General features: G+C 31.6%; 1 protein-coding gene across 1 annotated transcript in view; it reads right to left on the bottom strand.

Annotated features, from left to right (window-relative positions):
• LOC139868295 (uncharacterized) overlaps positions 1 to 13,084 on the bottom strand; it is a 107,871-nt gene extending 94,787 nt beyond the window's left edge. The window contains exons 1-5 of the mRNA XM_071856623.1: positions 13,003 to 13,084; positions 12,221 to 12,891; positions 11,966 to 12,119; positions 11,694 to 11,767; positions 11,358 to 11,607 (exon numbers count right to left, since the gene is read on the bottom strand). Coding sequence (XP_071712724.1) covers positions 11,358 to 11,607; positions 11,694 to 11,767; positions 11,966 to 12,119; positions 12,221 to 12,891; positions 13,003 to 13,084 — 1,231 coding nt within the window. The remainder of the gene's footprint in view (positions 1 to 11,357; positions 11,608 to 11,693; positions 11,768 to 11,965; positions 12,120 to 12,220; positions 12,892 to 13,002) is intronic.
• Between the last annotated feature and the right edge of the window lie 4,538 nt (positions 13,085 to 17,622).

Below are 17,622 nucleotides of genomic sequence, written 5' to 3' on the forward strand. Positions count from 1 at the left end.
TAATTAATTATATGTTTTATTAGTGTAAGGTTTTTATTAAAAAAAAAGTAAAAAGTCACTGTACCCGGACTCCATGCGATCGCATGGAGTTTGGACTTTGGTACCATGCGATCGCAAGGGGATAAAATTCAGGCCAGATTGATAAAACCCAGTGAGCTGCTCTGCTCTCTCCACAATACACACACACACATACACGAAAATCTCTCAAATCCTCACCAAATTTCACCATTTTTTCACCGTAATTCGTCAAATTTCTTGCTCTAATCATGCCTAGGTTCGGATTCTTCAACAAAAAGGTAAAAATTACACCCCTAAACTCTAAAATTTCCTAGTTTTTGTGATAATTACCAATATTTTACCTAATGCAATTTTGTTAGTTTCTAGTGTAATTAGTGTTAAATTGTTAGTATTTTATGCATGTATAACCTAGATTGATGCTATTTAACATGATTTGAAGCCAAAAACTTAAAAAAATTTAGGAATCTAGGGTTTGTGTTCTTGAGCAATTTGGGGCTTTTTGATATAAACAGGTTATGGCCAATTTTTGTCATGAATTATTGCTAAATTAAGTAGTGTAACATGTTTAGGTAGCTAAATGATCTAAACATTGATCCTAAACATGATTTTTGGAGATTAAAGTAGACTTTTTAAGTCTAAAATTCATGAACTTGATTAATTTGATATAATTGCCATTAGAGACTTGTTTAATTGCTAGTAAAGGTTGTTTTGACATGTTATTTAAGTTAAATGCTTATGAACTTTGTATACATTTTCATATGAGCTTATTTGAAAAAGTGTAGAATTGTAAAAAAATGTGAAATTGTGTATAAGTTTAAATTTGATTGAACATGTTATTGTGGTTAATTTAAGTTGTTATTTTGCTAACACTAATGCATATTTAGATGCACAAATTTTGTGTTTGATGTGTTTTGCAGAAAACTGATACTGCTGGTGCTTCATCATCATCTAGACAATCACAACAAGAACCTGAACCAGAATATGAGTCGCAATACGAGCCAGAACCCGAACAAGAACCACAACAGGAAAAACAACATCAGCCTGATCAACATGTACCTTATTATGATCCGCTACAGTTTGCTAATGAATTCATATTAATTTCGATGCATCCGCCAGTAGAATACCCAACGATTCCTGAACATACATTGCATCCTAATCTGAGATTCGATAGAAGCTAGAGAGATTACCGAGCATATCAAAGTAATAAATTCAAATTAGTAACGAAAGATGTAGAGGTGCCTAGGGTAATTGATTGGAATCCTTTGGAAAGGGTCCAACTTGCTGACCGTGTTAGGGAGCATTTGATCTAAAGGTATGGCAGTTCTTCTTTTACTGATTGGGAACGCTTATTCACCATTCGTAGACCTGTATATAAGGAATGGTGTGTTGAGCTGATGAGTACTATAGTATTAAATGTAGATGTAGATAGATTAGATGATAGAAGTTTTCTTAGATTTATACTTGGCCGTAGGATGTACAGAATGTCCATGCTGGACATGGCCAGGGCTTTGCAGATATATACGCCCGCTGAATTACTACTACCCGATTGTATGAATTTGATTTATCGTGGTGAAAGGGTAGATAGGAATTTTGATGCGAACGCCGTCTGGAGGCGTATGTCCGATTATAATGTTTTTGGGCGGGGAGGAACACATACCTACTTACATATTAACAGAGCCGAGCTTCGTATAATTCATAGATTTTTGGCTAACTTGATTACACAGAGAGGTCACAACAAGGAAAAATTGACCTTACATGATTTATTTTACTTAAAGTGTATTCGAGGCCCAAGAGGCTTTGTTAATATCCCCTACTGTGTTAGTTTTTATTTATCTAAGATGGTTGAAGGAATACAAGAAGGGGGATAATTGGAGGAGGTATTTTTGTTACTCTCATTGGAGAGTATTTAGGTGTAGATAAGGACCAAGGGGGTCCACTTTTGGAATGTAGGGAACAGGTTGAGCTTTTAGGATTGGGGGTTTATGCGGGTGCTAAGGTATTAAAGAGTAGACGCAACCAGGCAATACCCTATGAAGGTAGTCATCCTCAAGTAGAGAGAGGCTCAGATGAGGAGATGGAGGAAGCGAATGACATTAGGGATGTCATTCAGGAGGCTATGACTGATGTCTACCAGCGTGTAGATGAGGTAGATATGACAAACGCGGAGAGATTTTGTCGGATGGAGCAGTGGCAAGCTGAATGATTACGAGCATTCCAGGCAATGACAGCATGATAGATGGGACTATCATCAGCGTCAGATTATGAGCCGATTGTCACCTCAGGATCACTACGTTCCGACCCGACCCGCTTACTATCCTCCACACCAGCCCGAGATGAGACCGCCATTTACTCTCTACGACCCTAACCAGGCATACTAGTACACCTATCACCAACCATGGAACCCAGATGACGACATGAACTGGAACCCCTATCTAGATTGATTTAGTTCCTGTTGGTAATTTTTATGATTTTTATTTTTATTATTTCTGTTTGTTTATGTTTAAACACATTATATTATGATACTTTTAATGTTTAATATTTTTATTTTGTACTATTATTTCATATTTGATTTGAAAGTGGGATTTTAAGTCCCATTTCAAATTACCATGCATGTTTATATTTGTATTGTATGTATTTTATTTCATGTACACAACAGGGTAAAACAGCGAAATTTTCAAAGACTGACATTAAGTTCAGCAAAAGCTAGTACTTTTGACGATAAAACAAAAAACAAATATGATGTAACAACAAGACGGAATGAACAAATGATGTGCACCATTTATCATTCAACAAACAAACGCCAATATGTTTGGAAACTTTGGTAAAATTTAATCATTTTTCTACGCTGATCACCCTCAATAATTTAAATTGTTACTGATTTCTTGCAAATGAGGGCATTGCAAGATCTTAAGTGTGGGAAGGGGTTAAATTCTTTAGGATTTTTAAAATTTTAAATTTAAACACTTGGTTACCATTAGAAATACTAGTAACGCAGTAGTTGTATTAGAATCTAGTGCTCTCTGATAATAAAGAACAGCCCCTAGTCTTATATACTGACTACCCAATTCTAGTAAAATTTTTCAAAATTTTCAATTAAATGAATTCAAAATCATGTTTATACATATTTATGAACGATAAAACTAGGTATTAATACCGAAATTATTGTTACCTCGGAAAGGACATAAATTGAGAAATAACCCAAAATGTTAGAATTCATTTAAAATGGAATAGAGGACAATAAAAAGGAAAATAAAATCCAAGTGTGGGAAAATTTACCAAGTTCTTTAAAACATATATCACATATTTTGTACAAAGATACTTTTGTTTTGGACAAAATTAACCATTTTACCCGGAAAATTGTAATATATTTGAAAGAAAGATGGATCTACACGATGAATCAATTCCATCATTAAAAGGAAGTAAAGTCTTCTGAAAAAGAAACGCGCTTCTTGATTTAGGTTAGGAAGTTGTCGTCCAGACCAGCTGTAGGTTGACAAAAAATCTAGAAAAGTTTTCTCGAAAATCAGCTGGAAATCCACGGACCTCAGCATCAAACAGGGTCGCCAAGTGGTCAGACTTATTCTAACCATGAGAGGATCTGTCTCGTAAAATGGGGAGGACGCCATGTAAATTAGCTTGATAAGACTAATGAATCAAATCTCCAGAAAGGATAATCTCCTTAAAGATTAAAAATCAGCTTTTAAGACTGATATTACTCAATCCTTGAGATTGACTTTAAAGATTGAGAATTACAAACTCATGGAATTCGATGATATCTAAACTCGAGCTTGAACGAGAAAATATTTTGATCAAAATTACAAACCGATTTGTTTTCTGAAAAACCCATTTTTAATGCGTTCATTACCATTGAACATAAAATCCTAGGAATTCACCTGGAGTTCATTAGGTCACCTGAACCAAATCGTTTGTCAACCGTAAGAACGGTGGTTGCATAGCATGGTCAAAGACAGGACCTTGTGCCAGACCGAAGAAAAATTATAAGGGTGAGCTTTACTATTGCTCCTACAAAGGATAGTAATTGCATCCGACATGTTATAGACCATAATTAAAAGCATGTCAGGGGACATTGCCTTAACAGTTGCTTGTTCAATGCTTTCATTTGCAACTGGACGGTAGTTTACCGAAAGGTAATATACGGAACAAGTATACTGGACGTGTTGCTTTCCCAATACAAGGTTAGCAAGTGGGTGACACAAAACCGTAAGTTTTGAGCTAAAATTTTCAAATCTGAAACCCACCAAACCCACAAAAACAATTTGCAAACACCAGTGAAGGGTTATTCCGGAAAACTTATCTAGGGTAAAAGCTAGATTAAATTTTCAAAAGATCAAATGTTTTCATAAAGATCCAATTTTCTTAAAGGATCTAAATATTTATAGTCATGTGGGAATGTAAACCACAACGTTACTACCATTGTTTATACCGCCGTATAAAAATCACTGATGTGCAAAGTGTGAAGAATAAAGAAGTGATTCTAGTATTTTTATTTCAAGACTGTATTGCTTGAGGACAAGCAACGCTCAAGTGTGGGAATATTTGATAATGCTAAAAACGAACATATATTTCATAGCATTATCCCTCAAGAAAGACAAGCTTTTAGTTACAATTGTTCTATTTACAAGTGATATTCGTTTAAATAATAAAAGGTGAAGATAAAAGACAGATTCGACGAATTGAAGACGCAAACGACCAAAAAGCTCAAAAGTACAAAATACAATCAAAGTGGTTCCAATTATTGATGAGAAACGTCTCAAAATTACAAGAGTACAAGAAGCGAAACGCAAAATACAAGATATTAAATTGTACGTAAGGACGTTCGAAAAACCAGAACCGGGACCAAAGTCAACTCTCAACGCTCGACGCAACGGACTAAAAATTACAAGTCAACTATGCACATAAATATAATATAATATTTAAATAATTCTAATAATTATTTATATATTATATTTATTTATTAAATCCGTCGGCAGAATGCAAACAACAACATGTGAGCTGGAAAAAGGGTCCATGCGATCGCATGGCCTGGAAGGCAAAAATCCATGCGATCGCATGGCAGTAGGTGACAGGTCTGGTCCTATAATTTTCGCAGTTTTGAGCAATCTTTTACACATCTTTTATCCATCTCTCTATCTATCACGTGTATATATATATATATATATATATATATATATATATATATATATATATATATATATATATATATATATATATATTTATATTTATATTATAATTTTAATTTTAAATTTAAATTCTAATAATAAGGGTATGTTAGCGAATTTTGTAAGGGTGTAAATCGAAATTCTGTCCGTGTAATGCTACGCTATTTTTAATCACTGTAAGTTATGGTTAATGTTATTTTTAATTTAATGTCTCGTAGATAAGTTATTATTATGCTTATTTAAGACGAAGTAATCATGATGTTGGGCTAAAATATTAAAATTGGGTAATTGGTTTTGGACCATAATTGGAGTTTGGATAAAAGAACGACACTTGTGGAAATTAGACTATGAGCTATTAATGGGCTTTATATTAACTAAATGATACCTCGTTAAATTAATATATAGACTTATAATTTGACCTATTTATATATAACCACATACGCTTGACTGGGTACGGTGGGCGGGATATCTATAAATACCAATAATTGTTCATTTTACTGGACACGAAACTGGATTAATAGTTAATAGACTTGTTGAAACAGGGGTGGATTACATTCAAGGGTAATTGGTGTAATTGTTAACAAAGTAGTAAAACCTTGGTTTACACGCAGTCGATAACCTGGTGTATTCATTAAACAAAGTATTAAAACCTTGTTACAATTTGAATCCCCAATTAGTTGGAATATTTGACTTCGGGAATAAGAATAATTTGACGAAGACTTTCGCACTTTATATTTATGACTGATGGACTATTATGGACAAATCCGTATGGACATATCGAATAATCCAGGACAAAGGACAATTAACCCATGAGAATAAACTAAAAACAACACGTCAAACATCATGATTACGGAAGTTTAAATAAGCATAATTCCTTTATTTCATATTTAATTTCCTTTATTTTATATTTAATTGCACTTTTAATTATCGCACTTTTATTTATTGTCATTGTATTTAATTGCACTTTTAATTATCGTACTCTTTAATTGTCATACTTTTTATTTATCGCATTTTTATTTATCGCAATTTCATTATCGTTATTTACTTTACGCTTTTAAAATCGACAAACCGGTCATTAAACGGTAAAAACCCCCTTTTATAATAATAATACTACTTATATATATTTTTGTATTTTTACAATTATAAGTTAAAAATATAGTGTTAAGCTTGTTTAATTTTCCCTGTGGAACGAACCGGACTTACTAAAAACTACACTACTGTACGATTAGGTACACTGCCTATAAGTGTTGTAGCAAGGTTTAGGTATATCCATTCTTTAAATAAATAAATATCTTGTGTAAAATTGTATCGTATTTAATAGTATTTTGTTATAAAAATTAATACTATTTCCTAGTACACCTCGCACACATCAATATATCTTAGTATGATATATATACAGTTAAATGTTGTTACAACGATAATCGTTACATATATGTCTCGTTTCGAAATCATTAAGTTAGTAGTCTTGTTTTTACATATGTAGTTCATTGTTAATACACTTAATGACATGTTTACTTATCATTTATCATGATTAAACATAGTGTATCAATATCTTAATATGATTCATATGTATTTAGTAAGACGTTGTTATAACGATAATTGTTATATATATCGTTTCGAGTTTCTTAATTCAATAAACTCATTTTTATGTATATCACTCATTGTTAAAATACCTAATGAGATACTTACTTATCATAATATCATGTTAATTATATATATAATCATATATATGTCATCATATAGTTCTTACAAGTTTTAACGTTCATGAATCGCTGGTCAACTTGGGTGGTCAATTATCTATATGAAACCTATTTCAATTAATCAAGCCTTAACAAGTTTGATTGCTTAACATGTTGGAAACACTTAATCATGTAAATAACAATTTCATTTAATATATATAAACATGGAAAATTTCGGGTCACTACAATAACACTTTATTCGTTCTTGTCGTTAAATCATTATTATGTATCCATTAACCAACGGTCACCTGGATAGAGACGTTGCTCACAATAGGCCTACTCACAATAATTAAGTTTGCATTTATACGTAGCAACTAACGATATCATGGTAGGGATTTAGCATGAAACATAGCTTGGCAGCACAGTTATAGTTTGAGTACTTGTGTCTAAAGCGTAAAACAGTTTAAAAGCAAGCATGTGTCTCACCCTAAAGTTATAAATAGTTATAAAATAGTAAAAAGTGGGTTTCGACTTTAATAACTTACATATGATTATTAGAGTCTTTAAAATTATTTTTACTATTTTTACTGATTATATCAATTTATATTGATTTTTCTATTCATATATACTATCCGATATATAAATAAATAATTAATAATTAATTAATTAATCAAATAAATATATAAAATTTACGAGGTTCAAAGCTCTAATACAATACCAACTTCCATCAGTTAAAATTTATAAAAATAAATTTACACAATTATTATGTAGTTTCTTATTTATCGATACACAATAACAATAATAATACTTAATAATTTGTATTTAGTATTTATAAAAATTATAAAAATTATTTTCGATTAGTATTATATAATATGAAGGTTAGGAAACTTTTAAATATATTTTTCTTAAATTTATAGTTAAACATGCTTTAACCGTATATGTATTCAAAATTTGATTTTAATAACAAATAAATATTAAACTCGTTTTTATAAAATATAAAAAAATTTCATATCTTAAATATATATTTAGTGATCTTTATAACATATTAAATGTATTTATTTTCGTTATATATCATTTATAAAATAATAAAAAAAAGGAAATCGGCTAGAAAAAGAAAAAGAAGCCGAAAAAAATAAAAGAGAAAGAAAAAGAAAAACTTACAAGTCTTTTAGGGTTAGAAAGGATGGGAGAAATTGACACAAAATAATGAGACCCTAACCCATTTATTTATACTAATTAAATTACTTGGAGGTTAAGTTAAATAATACATTTAAGTTTTTTATATATAAAAATTTGGCCGACTATAATGTTTCTTTTTTTTTCTATTATTTATTTATTTATTTATTTATTTATTTATTTATTAATCTTATCTAGGAATATTCTAGAATTCTTTTGTATTTTATTTAATGTATTTCTTTTTCTTTTGTTTAACCGATTTTTATTATTAATATTGATTTTTAATATAAATAAACTATTTCATTAATTATACTATACTTCTATAATTTATAAAAGTATCATACTTTATTTATATACTTATTTTGTTCAAATTAACTAAAGTACATTATCATTTTAATATACACTTTAATTAATTTATGTTATATATGTATTTTAAATTCATATAGTATTATTAACTAAAGTCACATTTAGTAATATGACTTTAATTAACATATGTGTGTTGTTGACTAAAAGTAGATATTAGGTCAACGTTGATTTATTTCGCATTGATTATGTTTCAAATAACAACCCTAGTATACTACACACAGAATGCAGAGAAACCCTTGGGGTAATTTAGTTAAATCAGAAGTGGAAAAGTAAGGGTTGTTATAGTACCTCCTCGTTAATAAAAACTTCGCCTCGAAGTTTTAGGTAGACTTCTCGGATGCATCAACGATTGAGAAGAGATGGGGATATTTTTATTTCATCTGGTCTTCATGTTTCCAGGTATACTCGGGGCCTCTTTGTGAATTTCAATGGATTTTAACAATAGGAATGTTGCTCTGTTTCAAGCATTTAACCTCACGATCCATAACTTCTACATGTTCTTCGATGAAGTGCATTTTATCATCAATGCGAAGATCATCCAAAGGAATAACAAGTGTGTCATCAGCAAGACACTTTTTCAGATTCGGGACGTGAAATACGTCGTGTACACCACTAAGCTCAGCAGGTAGTTCTAATCGATACGCCATGGGACCAATTCTTTCAGTAATCTTAAAAGGTCCAACAAAACGAGGACTTAGTTTACTTCGTTTACCAAAAAAACATCGCCTTTCCAAGGGGATACTTTTAACATAACTTTATCACCAACTTGGAATTCCAAAGGTTTTCGGAGATTATCAGTATAGCTTTTCTGTCGGCTTTGGGCGGTCTCTAATCCTTTCTTAATCTGAACGATCTTTCCGGTAGTTTCGTGTATGATTTCGAGACCAGTTAACTGTGTGTCCTCTAATTCATCACAGCATAGTAGGGATCTACATTGTCCGTATAAGGCCTAAAAAGGTGCAGCCTTAATACTTGCGTGGTAACTGTTGTTGTAAGAAAATTCAGCCAAAGGCAAATGTCTATCCCAACCATTGCCGAAGTCGATAACACAAGCACGAAGCATATCTTCCAACGTTTGAATGGTTTGTTCACTTTGACCATCGGTTTGCGGATGATAAGCAATACTCATGTCGAGTTGAGTTCCAAGAGCAGATTGTAAGGATTTCCAGAATCTAGAAGTGAATCGGTTGTCGCGATCAGAAATGATAGAGATAGGGACTCCATGACGTGAGACAATCTCTTTAATATAAAGTTGTAACAATTTCTCCATTTTGTCAGCTTCCTTGATCGGTAAGAAATGAGCAGATTTAGTAAGACGATCCACTATGACCCAAATATTATCATTGCCATTAGAAGTCTTGGGCAATTTAGTAATAAAGTCCATAGTGATACATTCCCACTTTCACTGCAGAATATTCGGTTATTGAATTAAACCAGACGGGGCTTTTGATGCCCGGCCTTAACTTTCATACAAGTAAGACACTTGCTCACATATTCAGCAATATCAGATTTCAGATTAGGCCCCAAATAAAACTCTTTCACATCGTGATACATTTTACTAGAGCCTGGGTGGATAGAATATCTAGTCTTATGTGCTTCATCCAAGACTAGTTCTTGAAGATTTCCGAAGATTGGGACCCAAATTCGATTATTGAAATACCGTGTTCCGTTTCCCTTGACTTCAAGTTGACTTTCGGGATCTTTCAGTCCGTCGAGTTAGACATTCTCTTCCTTTAATGCCTCAAGTTGTGCTTCGCGGATTTGAGACGTAAGATTCGTATGAATAACCATGTTTAAAGCTCGGACTCGAATCGGTTTGACACGATCCTTTCTACTAGGGCTCGCAGTCGTTGTCATTTAATAACTCGACCCAACTCCTTTGTCTCATGTTCAGTTGCTTCTGATCAAAGATATGTTGTAGACTTTTATGATCGGTAAACACCGTGAATTTAATTCTGTAGAGGTAATGTCTCCACATCTTCAATGTGAATCTACAGCTCCTAACTCCAGTTCATGTGTGGTATAATTCTTCACATGTTTCTTCAGTTGTCTAGATGCGTAAGTAATAACATTGTTACGTTGCATCAATACACATCCGAAACTTTGGTTCGAGGCATCACGATAGATTACAAAATTGTCAGTGCCATCAGGTAATGATGGAATCGGGGTTTTGGTCAATTTATCCTTTAGAACCTTAAATGCAGATTCCTATTCTTTGGACCACTCAAACTTCTTCCCCTTTTGAGTTAGCTTGGTGAAAGGTTTGGCAAGGATAAAAAGTCTTTAATAAACCTTTGGTAATAACCAGTAAGTCTCAAAAATTGGCGAATATGCTTCGCACTCTTAGGCACTTCCCAGTTCTGAGTAGCAGTGATTTTTGTCGGATCGACATGTATTCCTTCACTGTCAACTACTAGTTCGAGAAATTGTACAGTTCGCAGCCAAAATCCACACTTGGAGAACTTGGCATACAGTTGTTCCTTCTTTAAGAGCTCTAGAATCAATCGCATGTGTTGTTCATGCTCTTTTTCATTCTTGGAATAGATTAAGATATCATCGATGAAAATGATCATAAATTTGTCAAGATAAGGTTTGCATACACGGTTCATAAGATCCATGAATACAGCAGGAGCATTGGTTAAACCAAAAGGCATGACAAGAAACTCATAGTGTCCATAACGAGTTCGGAAAGCAGTCTTAGAAACATCAGTTTCCTTGACTCTCTGTTGATGATAACCCGACCTAAGATCAATCTTCGAATATATACTTGACCCTTGCAATTGTTTAAATAGGTCATAAATACGTGGTAGTGGATAATGGTTCTTGATAGTTATCTTGTTGAGTTCACGGTAATTGATACACATCCTCAATGTGCCATCTTTCTTCTTAATAAAGAGAACGGGTGCTCCCCATGGAGACGAGCTAGGACGAATGAAACCTTTTTCTAAAAGTTCCTGGAGTTGGTTGGAAATTTCCTTCATCTCAGACGGAGCTAATCGGTATGGTGCCTTTGCAATCGGTGCAGCATCGGGAGTTAAATCAATTTGGAACTCAACCTGTCTATGGGGAGGGAGACCAGGGATTTCTTCAAGAAAAACTTCAGGAAAGTCTCTAACCACTGGTACATCTTCAATGCATTTTTCTTCCGGTTCGACTTTCTTAACATGAGCCAAGATGGCTTGATATCCCTTCATCAGATATTTACGGGTTTTGATACAGGAAATGATGTTAAGTTTAGAACCACTCATCTCTCCTTGAACGATTAGGGTTTTACCATTCTCAAAAGGAATTTAATGGTTTTCTCATAGTACATAATTGCAGCTCTCAATGGACGTAACCAATCCATTCCTACAACTACATCAAAGCTTCATAACTCAACTGGCAGTAAGTCGATCTTAAAGTGTTTGTCGGCTAGAATCATATCACAATTTTTATAAACGTTGTCTACTTTAATAACCTTACCATTTGCTACTTCTAGAAGACGCTTAATTTCTAAGGCTTGTGGTTTTTCAGTGAATAAGGCACAAAATTCGGTTGACACATAACTTCTATCAGCACCAGAGTCAAATAAAACAGTAGCATAACAGTTGTTAACAAAAAACCAACCCGTTATAACTTCATCATCATCACGGGCCTCCTCGGCAGTCATCACAAAAGCACGGCTCTTGGCATTACCAGTGTTACCTTTATTATTCGGACACTACCACAACCATAGCAAGTAGGAGTGGTTGTGTTAGCCTTAGTTGCAGGATTTGTGGGGGTTTGAAATGTAGACCTACAATACTTAGCTATGTGACCCACCTTCTTGCACTTAGAGCACTCAGCCAAGAACTTTCCAAAGTGGTGCTTATCACAACAAGCACAGAGAGGTTTTGTTTCAGCATAGCCTCTTCTTGAACTATCAGTAACCTTCTTGTTTGAACCCTGATTTGAACCCTGAGCTGGCTCAAACTTTCTCTTACCCTCATTAGCCTTTACCTCAACTTGTTTGTTGGCAGCAGTCCTTCTCCTCTTTGCCATCATTAAATTCTGAGTCATTAGGATTACTCCATCAATAGTTTCCTTACCTGCAGCTATCACATTTCCCTGAATTTCTTCGGGAATACCTTCCATATACCTCTCTATCTTCTTTTGCTTGATAGATATCATATCCATGCATAAGGTAGCCAACTCTAGAAATCGGTTGGTGTAAGTTTCAATATCAGTGCCCTTAACCTTTAATTTCCAAAATTCTACTTCCATCTTGTGGATGTGGTTCCTTGGGTAGAACTTGTCTGTCATCATCCTCTTCAAGACATGCCATGGGATAGCATTGGCAGCATTAATTCCCACAGTTTGAGCATATGCATTCCACCAAGTCAAGGCAATACTAGCTAAAGTGTTAGTGGCATACTTGACCCGGTCAGCATCCCCACAGTTACAGATTCGGAAAATAGATTCGGGTTTCTCGAACCATCGGGATAGTTCAGCAGCTTATTCATTCCCCTTAAAAGTTGGTGGCTTACAGTTCATGAACTCTTTATAGGTGCATGAGTTAAGAGGATTTTGATTTCCCTGATTGTTGTTTTAATTGTTGTTGTTGCCTTGGGCAGCAGCGAGAAGTTGTTGAAACTGTGCAACAGTAAGAGTGACATTTGGAATGTTGTTTGCAGCACCACGGGCCATTTTTCTTCAATACATAGATAAAGTATTAGTTGAAGAGTTTATGGTGCTGATAAGTTATAAATTGCGATTAATTTGCACAAGATTCACACAACACACAATAAGATAGATAAGGTAATAACAAGATATAACAAAACACTTAAATTCATTAAATTTCACGAAGATATCTAATATCTTTTATTACACGAGGAAAAAGGAAGTACTATAGGCAAAAGCCTTTACAATGAATAAAACAAAAATGCATATACTAGAAGGACAAGATCATATTGTTGCTTTTCAATTAAGAGAGTCTATAAAGTATTCAAAATCTTTATTCTTCTTCTCTTGGAGTTCCTTCATATCTGCCATGATTTTTCTCAACTGGCCTTGACACTCCTCAACTTTAGCCAATCGGGCATTAACAGATATTTACTCCTTCTCCCAAAGTAGACCTTGGACGTACTTCATAAACTTTTCTACCACTCTATTCTTCTCGCCTTGGTCTTTAAGAATAACTAATAAAGCATCAAACATACTATTTTGATCACTTTCCAACTTGTCTTATCGTTCTGCTATCATAGCCAAGTTGGTTGTGTTAGGCTTCTTGGATAAGCTGGGGATATCAAAAGTAGGTATCTCATGTCCTTTCCTCTTAGGTGAATGGGTTATGACAACAGGAGGCTCAGACACCTCTTCGGGTTCAGATTCTTCCTCGGGTTCTACCTCGGAAGGTTCCTCTTCTTCCTCTTCGATTATTTCCTTCACAATTTCTTCTTCCTTATCATCCTCGTTCTCCACACCGTCATAGTCAGCATCAAGTTGGGGTTCTTCCGGAGGTGATGAATGTGGTGGAGTAGTGGACACATAGACTGGTGATGCATGCGGTGTAGCAAGAACATAAACTGGTGATGCAGGTGGAGTAGTAGTAGTATAGGTTGGTGAGATGACTGATCCTTCATAATCGGATCCTTCGGAGTCAGAGATGATGATCGGATTATGGCTAGACATCCTAAAAGAAAGAAAGAAAGATGATTAGAATGATTCTAAGGAAGACGTAAAGCACGAAGTAAGATGTAAAGGAAAATCACTTAAAACTAAGGCATGAAAGGTTATAGTCCTAAAGATCTCTAAGGCACCCTAACTAGCACATAAGATACACATAAAATACAATCCTGGTTCTCTATAACAACTTGGCTCTGATACCAATCTGTCACACCCCCTAAATGGGACCGTGGGTAACTGTGACCAACCAATTCCAAAATATAAGTGTATAAGCGAGAACGACTCTAAATGAGACGTTTTTATTAAAACCATAAGTAAAGTTGCAGCGAAAATAAATAGTCATTACAAATGAAAATCCAAAATGTAAATAGTAATTGTTCAAATGTATAAATGTAAATGATAATGTGGACTCCAAGTAGCAACATAACGCCAAGTAGCAAAGCTAATCATTACCTGAGACAAAACATGTTTAAAAGTGTCAATCAAAAAGGTTGGTGAAATTCATAGGTTTATTGGTAACAACCAAAGTTTTTAGACCACAAGATTTATTTATAAAGCTTTGATACAAACATATCAGTTCGAAAGTAGTGTTGAAGTATATGATATCGAAACTAAAAAAATTTACCCCATAACACTTTATTCGTTCGTGTCGTTAATTCATTATTATGTATCCATTGACCAACGGTGGATAGAGACGTTTCTCTCAATAGGCCTACTCACAATAATTAGTTTGCGTTTATACGTAGCAACTAACGATATCATGACAGGGATTTAACATGAAACATAGCATGGCAGCAGAGTTATAATTTGAGTACTTATGTCTAAAGCATAAAACAGTTTAAAAGCAAGCATGTGTCTCACCCCAAAGTTAAGAAATAGTTATAAAATAGTAAAAAGTGGGGCTATGAAGTTCACTGTAACACCAGATGAAGTTATTCCACAAAAGAAGAATGAACGAGAGTAAACGACCAAGATCTCAACCTAGAGATATAAGTTTGGTCATTAGTTTATTCAATCCTATAAGTAAAGGTTCAAAGAATCTTATGAGGTATTAATTTTATCAGTAAATTTTGTGTCCACTATAATCAAATTTAGATGTTGTACAACTTTGCCCAAACCTCGGTGCTACAAGTAAGTCAAGAGATGACCAGATGCGGGGGTCAGGAATTTTTGGCTAGACTTAGTCTGCAACCTCTCATTTAATCCAAAACCGCATTCCGATAAGCAGCTGAGACATCATCCCGTAACCGTAAGTAGCAGTGAAGTTCGTATAAGTCATACGTTATCGGTATGATTATAGTTTCCACTTATTATGTGTGTATAGGAATACAACACTTAAATAGATTACTTATATAATATAGTATTTGATAAATTATAATTATCTTCAATAATGTATTATTATTAATTTAAGTTATGTTATTAATATATTAAAGATATTATACTTTATATACTCATATAACCCTTTTAATTCACAAAATATTAAATAATTATTCAGATAATTATGAATTATGTTATAATATCATATTATCAGTATATAATATATATTAAATATAGTTATCATGTTTCCTTATTTATTTAATAATTTATTTTATATAAATTATTCCATTATATCCATATCTACCTTATTTATAAATAAAATACGAAATTAATTCCAATAATTTTAATTTTAATTTTCTCAGATCTTGATAGACATAATAATCACACTAAAATTTTATAAATAATTTTTATCTTGTTTTAGTATTTTATTTCGAATTTAAATCTTAATTAACATATATATCGTATAATAAATTAAATAAATACATTAAATATATCAAATATTTATATAATTTAGTAAATAGGTTCTAGAACATGTTTACGTATTTTATACATGATTTATACTGTATTTGATAATTTTAAACAATTTAATTCAATTTTTAGATATATATATATATATATATATATATATATATATATATATATATATATATATATATAACAGTTTCGAATATTAAATAAAGAATAAATAACATAAATAACATATAAATTATATTTTCGATCCTAATATTCATTATATGTTAATTGTATCTGTAAAAAAAAAAATTTCCTATTTTTAAGTATATATAGTAATTTCTATCTATTTTCTATATATATATATATATATATATATATATATATATATATATATATATATATATATATATATATATATATATATATATATATATCAGAATAATAATAATAATAATAATAAATATTTTGATCACAATTCTCTGTTAAAAATAATTTTATTTGAATTTTGTAGATTTATTTGTTTATTAAACAGTTTTTGAATACAATTTAATAGAGAATAAATATGTAGAGTAATATATAAATTAGGGTTTTGACTTTAATAACTTATATATGATTATTAGAGTATGTAAAAATTACTTTTCTATTTTTACTGATTTATATCAATTTATATTGATTTTTCCATTCATATATACTAGCCGATATATAAATAAATAATTAATCATTAATTAATTAATCAAATAAATATATAAAAATTATGAGGTTCTAAGATATAATATGTGACAACCCGGAAATTTCCAACCAAATTTAAACTTAATCTTTATATGATTTCGACACGATAAGCAAAGTCTGTTAAACTGAATCTCAAAATTTTTGAACTATTTTAATAAGATCATTTGACCTATGACTACTCTCGACGATTCACGAACAATTGTGTACAAATAAATATGTAAATATATATGTATAACTAAATTCTTTACACAGGTAATATTATATATACGTATATATAATTAATAAATATTAAAGATTCAATAAATTATATAATTGGTAAATATGATATTATAAATGGAAATATATTAAACATAATTACAAATTAAAATATAAATGTTATATTAATATTATTATATTTACTTTCATAATTAATTAGTATTAATATTAATATTAATATTAGAATATTATTATTTAATATATAGAATTAATACATCTAAATTGTTATATCATTATAATTAGTAGTAAAATTATAATCTTAAGTTATTATGAATAATTATTATTATTATTATTATCTTTATCAATGTTATTATTAATATCATTATTACTCTTATAGTTATTATTCATAGAAAATAATACAATATATTATTTTGCCATCTATAATATAATTATTATCACCTTGTTAATTACTAGTATCATTATTATTTATTTTAATAATGATATGATTATTATTATTAATGTAATTATTATTTATTAATATAAATTTTAATTATATAAATTATATAAAAATTGTTAAATTGTACAAATTTGTTACATACACCTATCAACTATATAATAATTAGGTTAATGCATCCAAATCTCATTACCAGAATCAGATTACATCGCAGATACAACCAAAATTGTTAGCAATCAACATTTTATTTATTTATTTATTTAATATTAAGATAATTAAAAATCAAAGGAAATCGTACTAAATAGATTCCAAATCCAATTTCAATTCACTTTCAACTGTTATGAGTTTTGTTTTGGTCTGTCAATTGTTGAAAATTGATATCAAAGTAGTACAATTCAGTTACCTATCGATT

This window comes from Rutidosis leptorrhynchoides, chromosome 9 (assembly GCF_046630445.1).
Source record: "Rutidosis leptorrhynchoides isolate AG116_Rl617_1_P2 chromosome 9, CSIRO_AGI_Rlap_v1, whole genome shotgun sequence".
Taxonomy (NCBI): domain Eukaryota; kingdom Viridiplantae; phylum Streptophyta; class Magnoliopsida; order Asterales; family Asteraceae; genus Rutidosis; species Rutidosis leptorrhynchoides.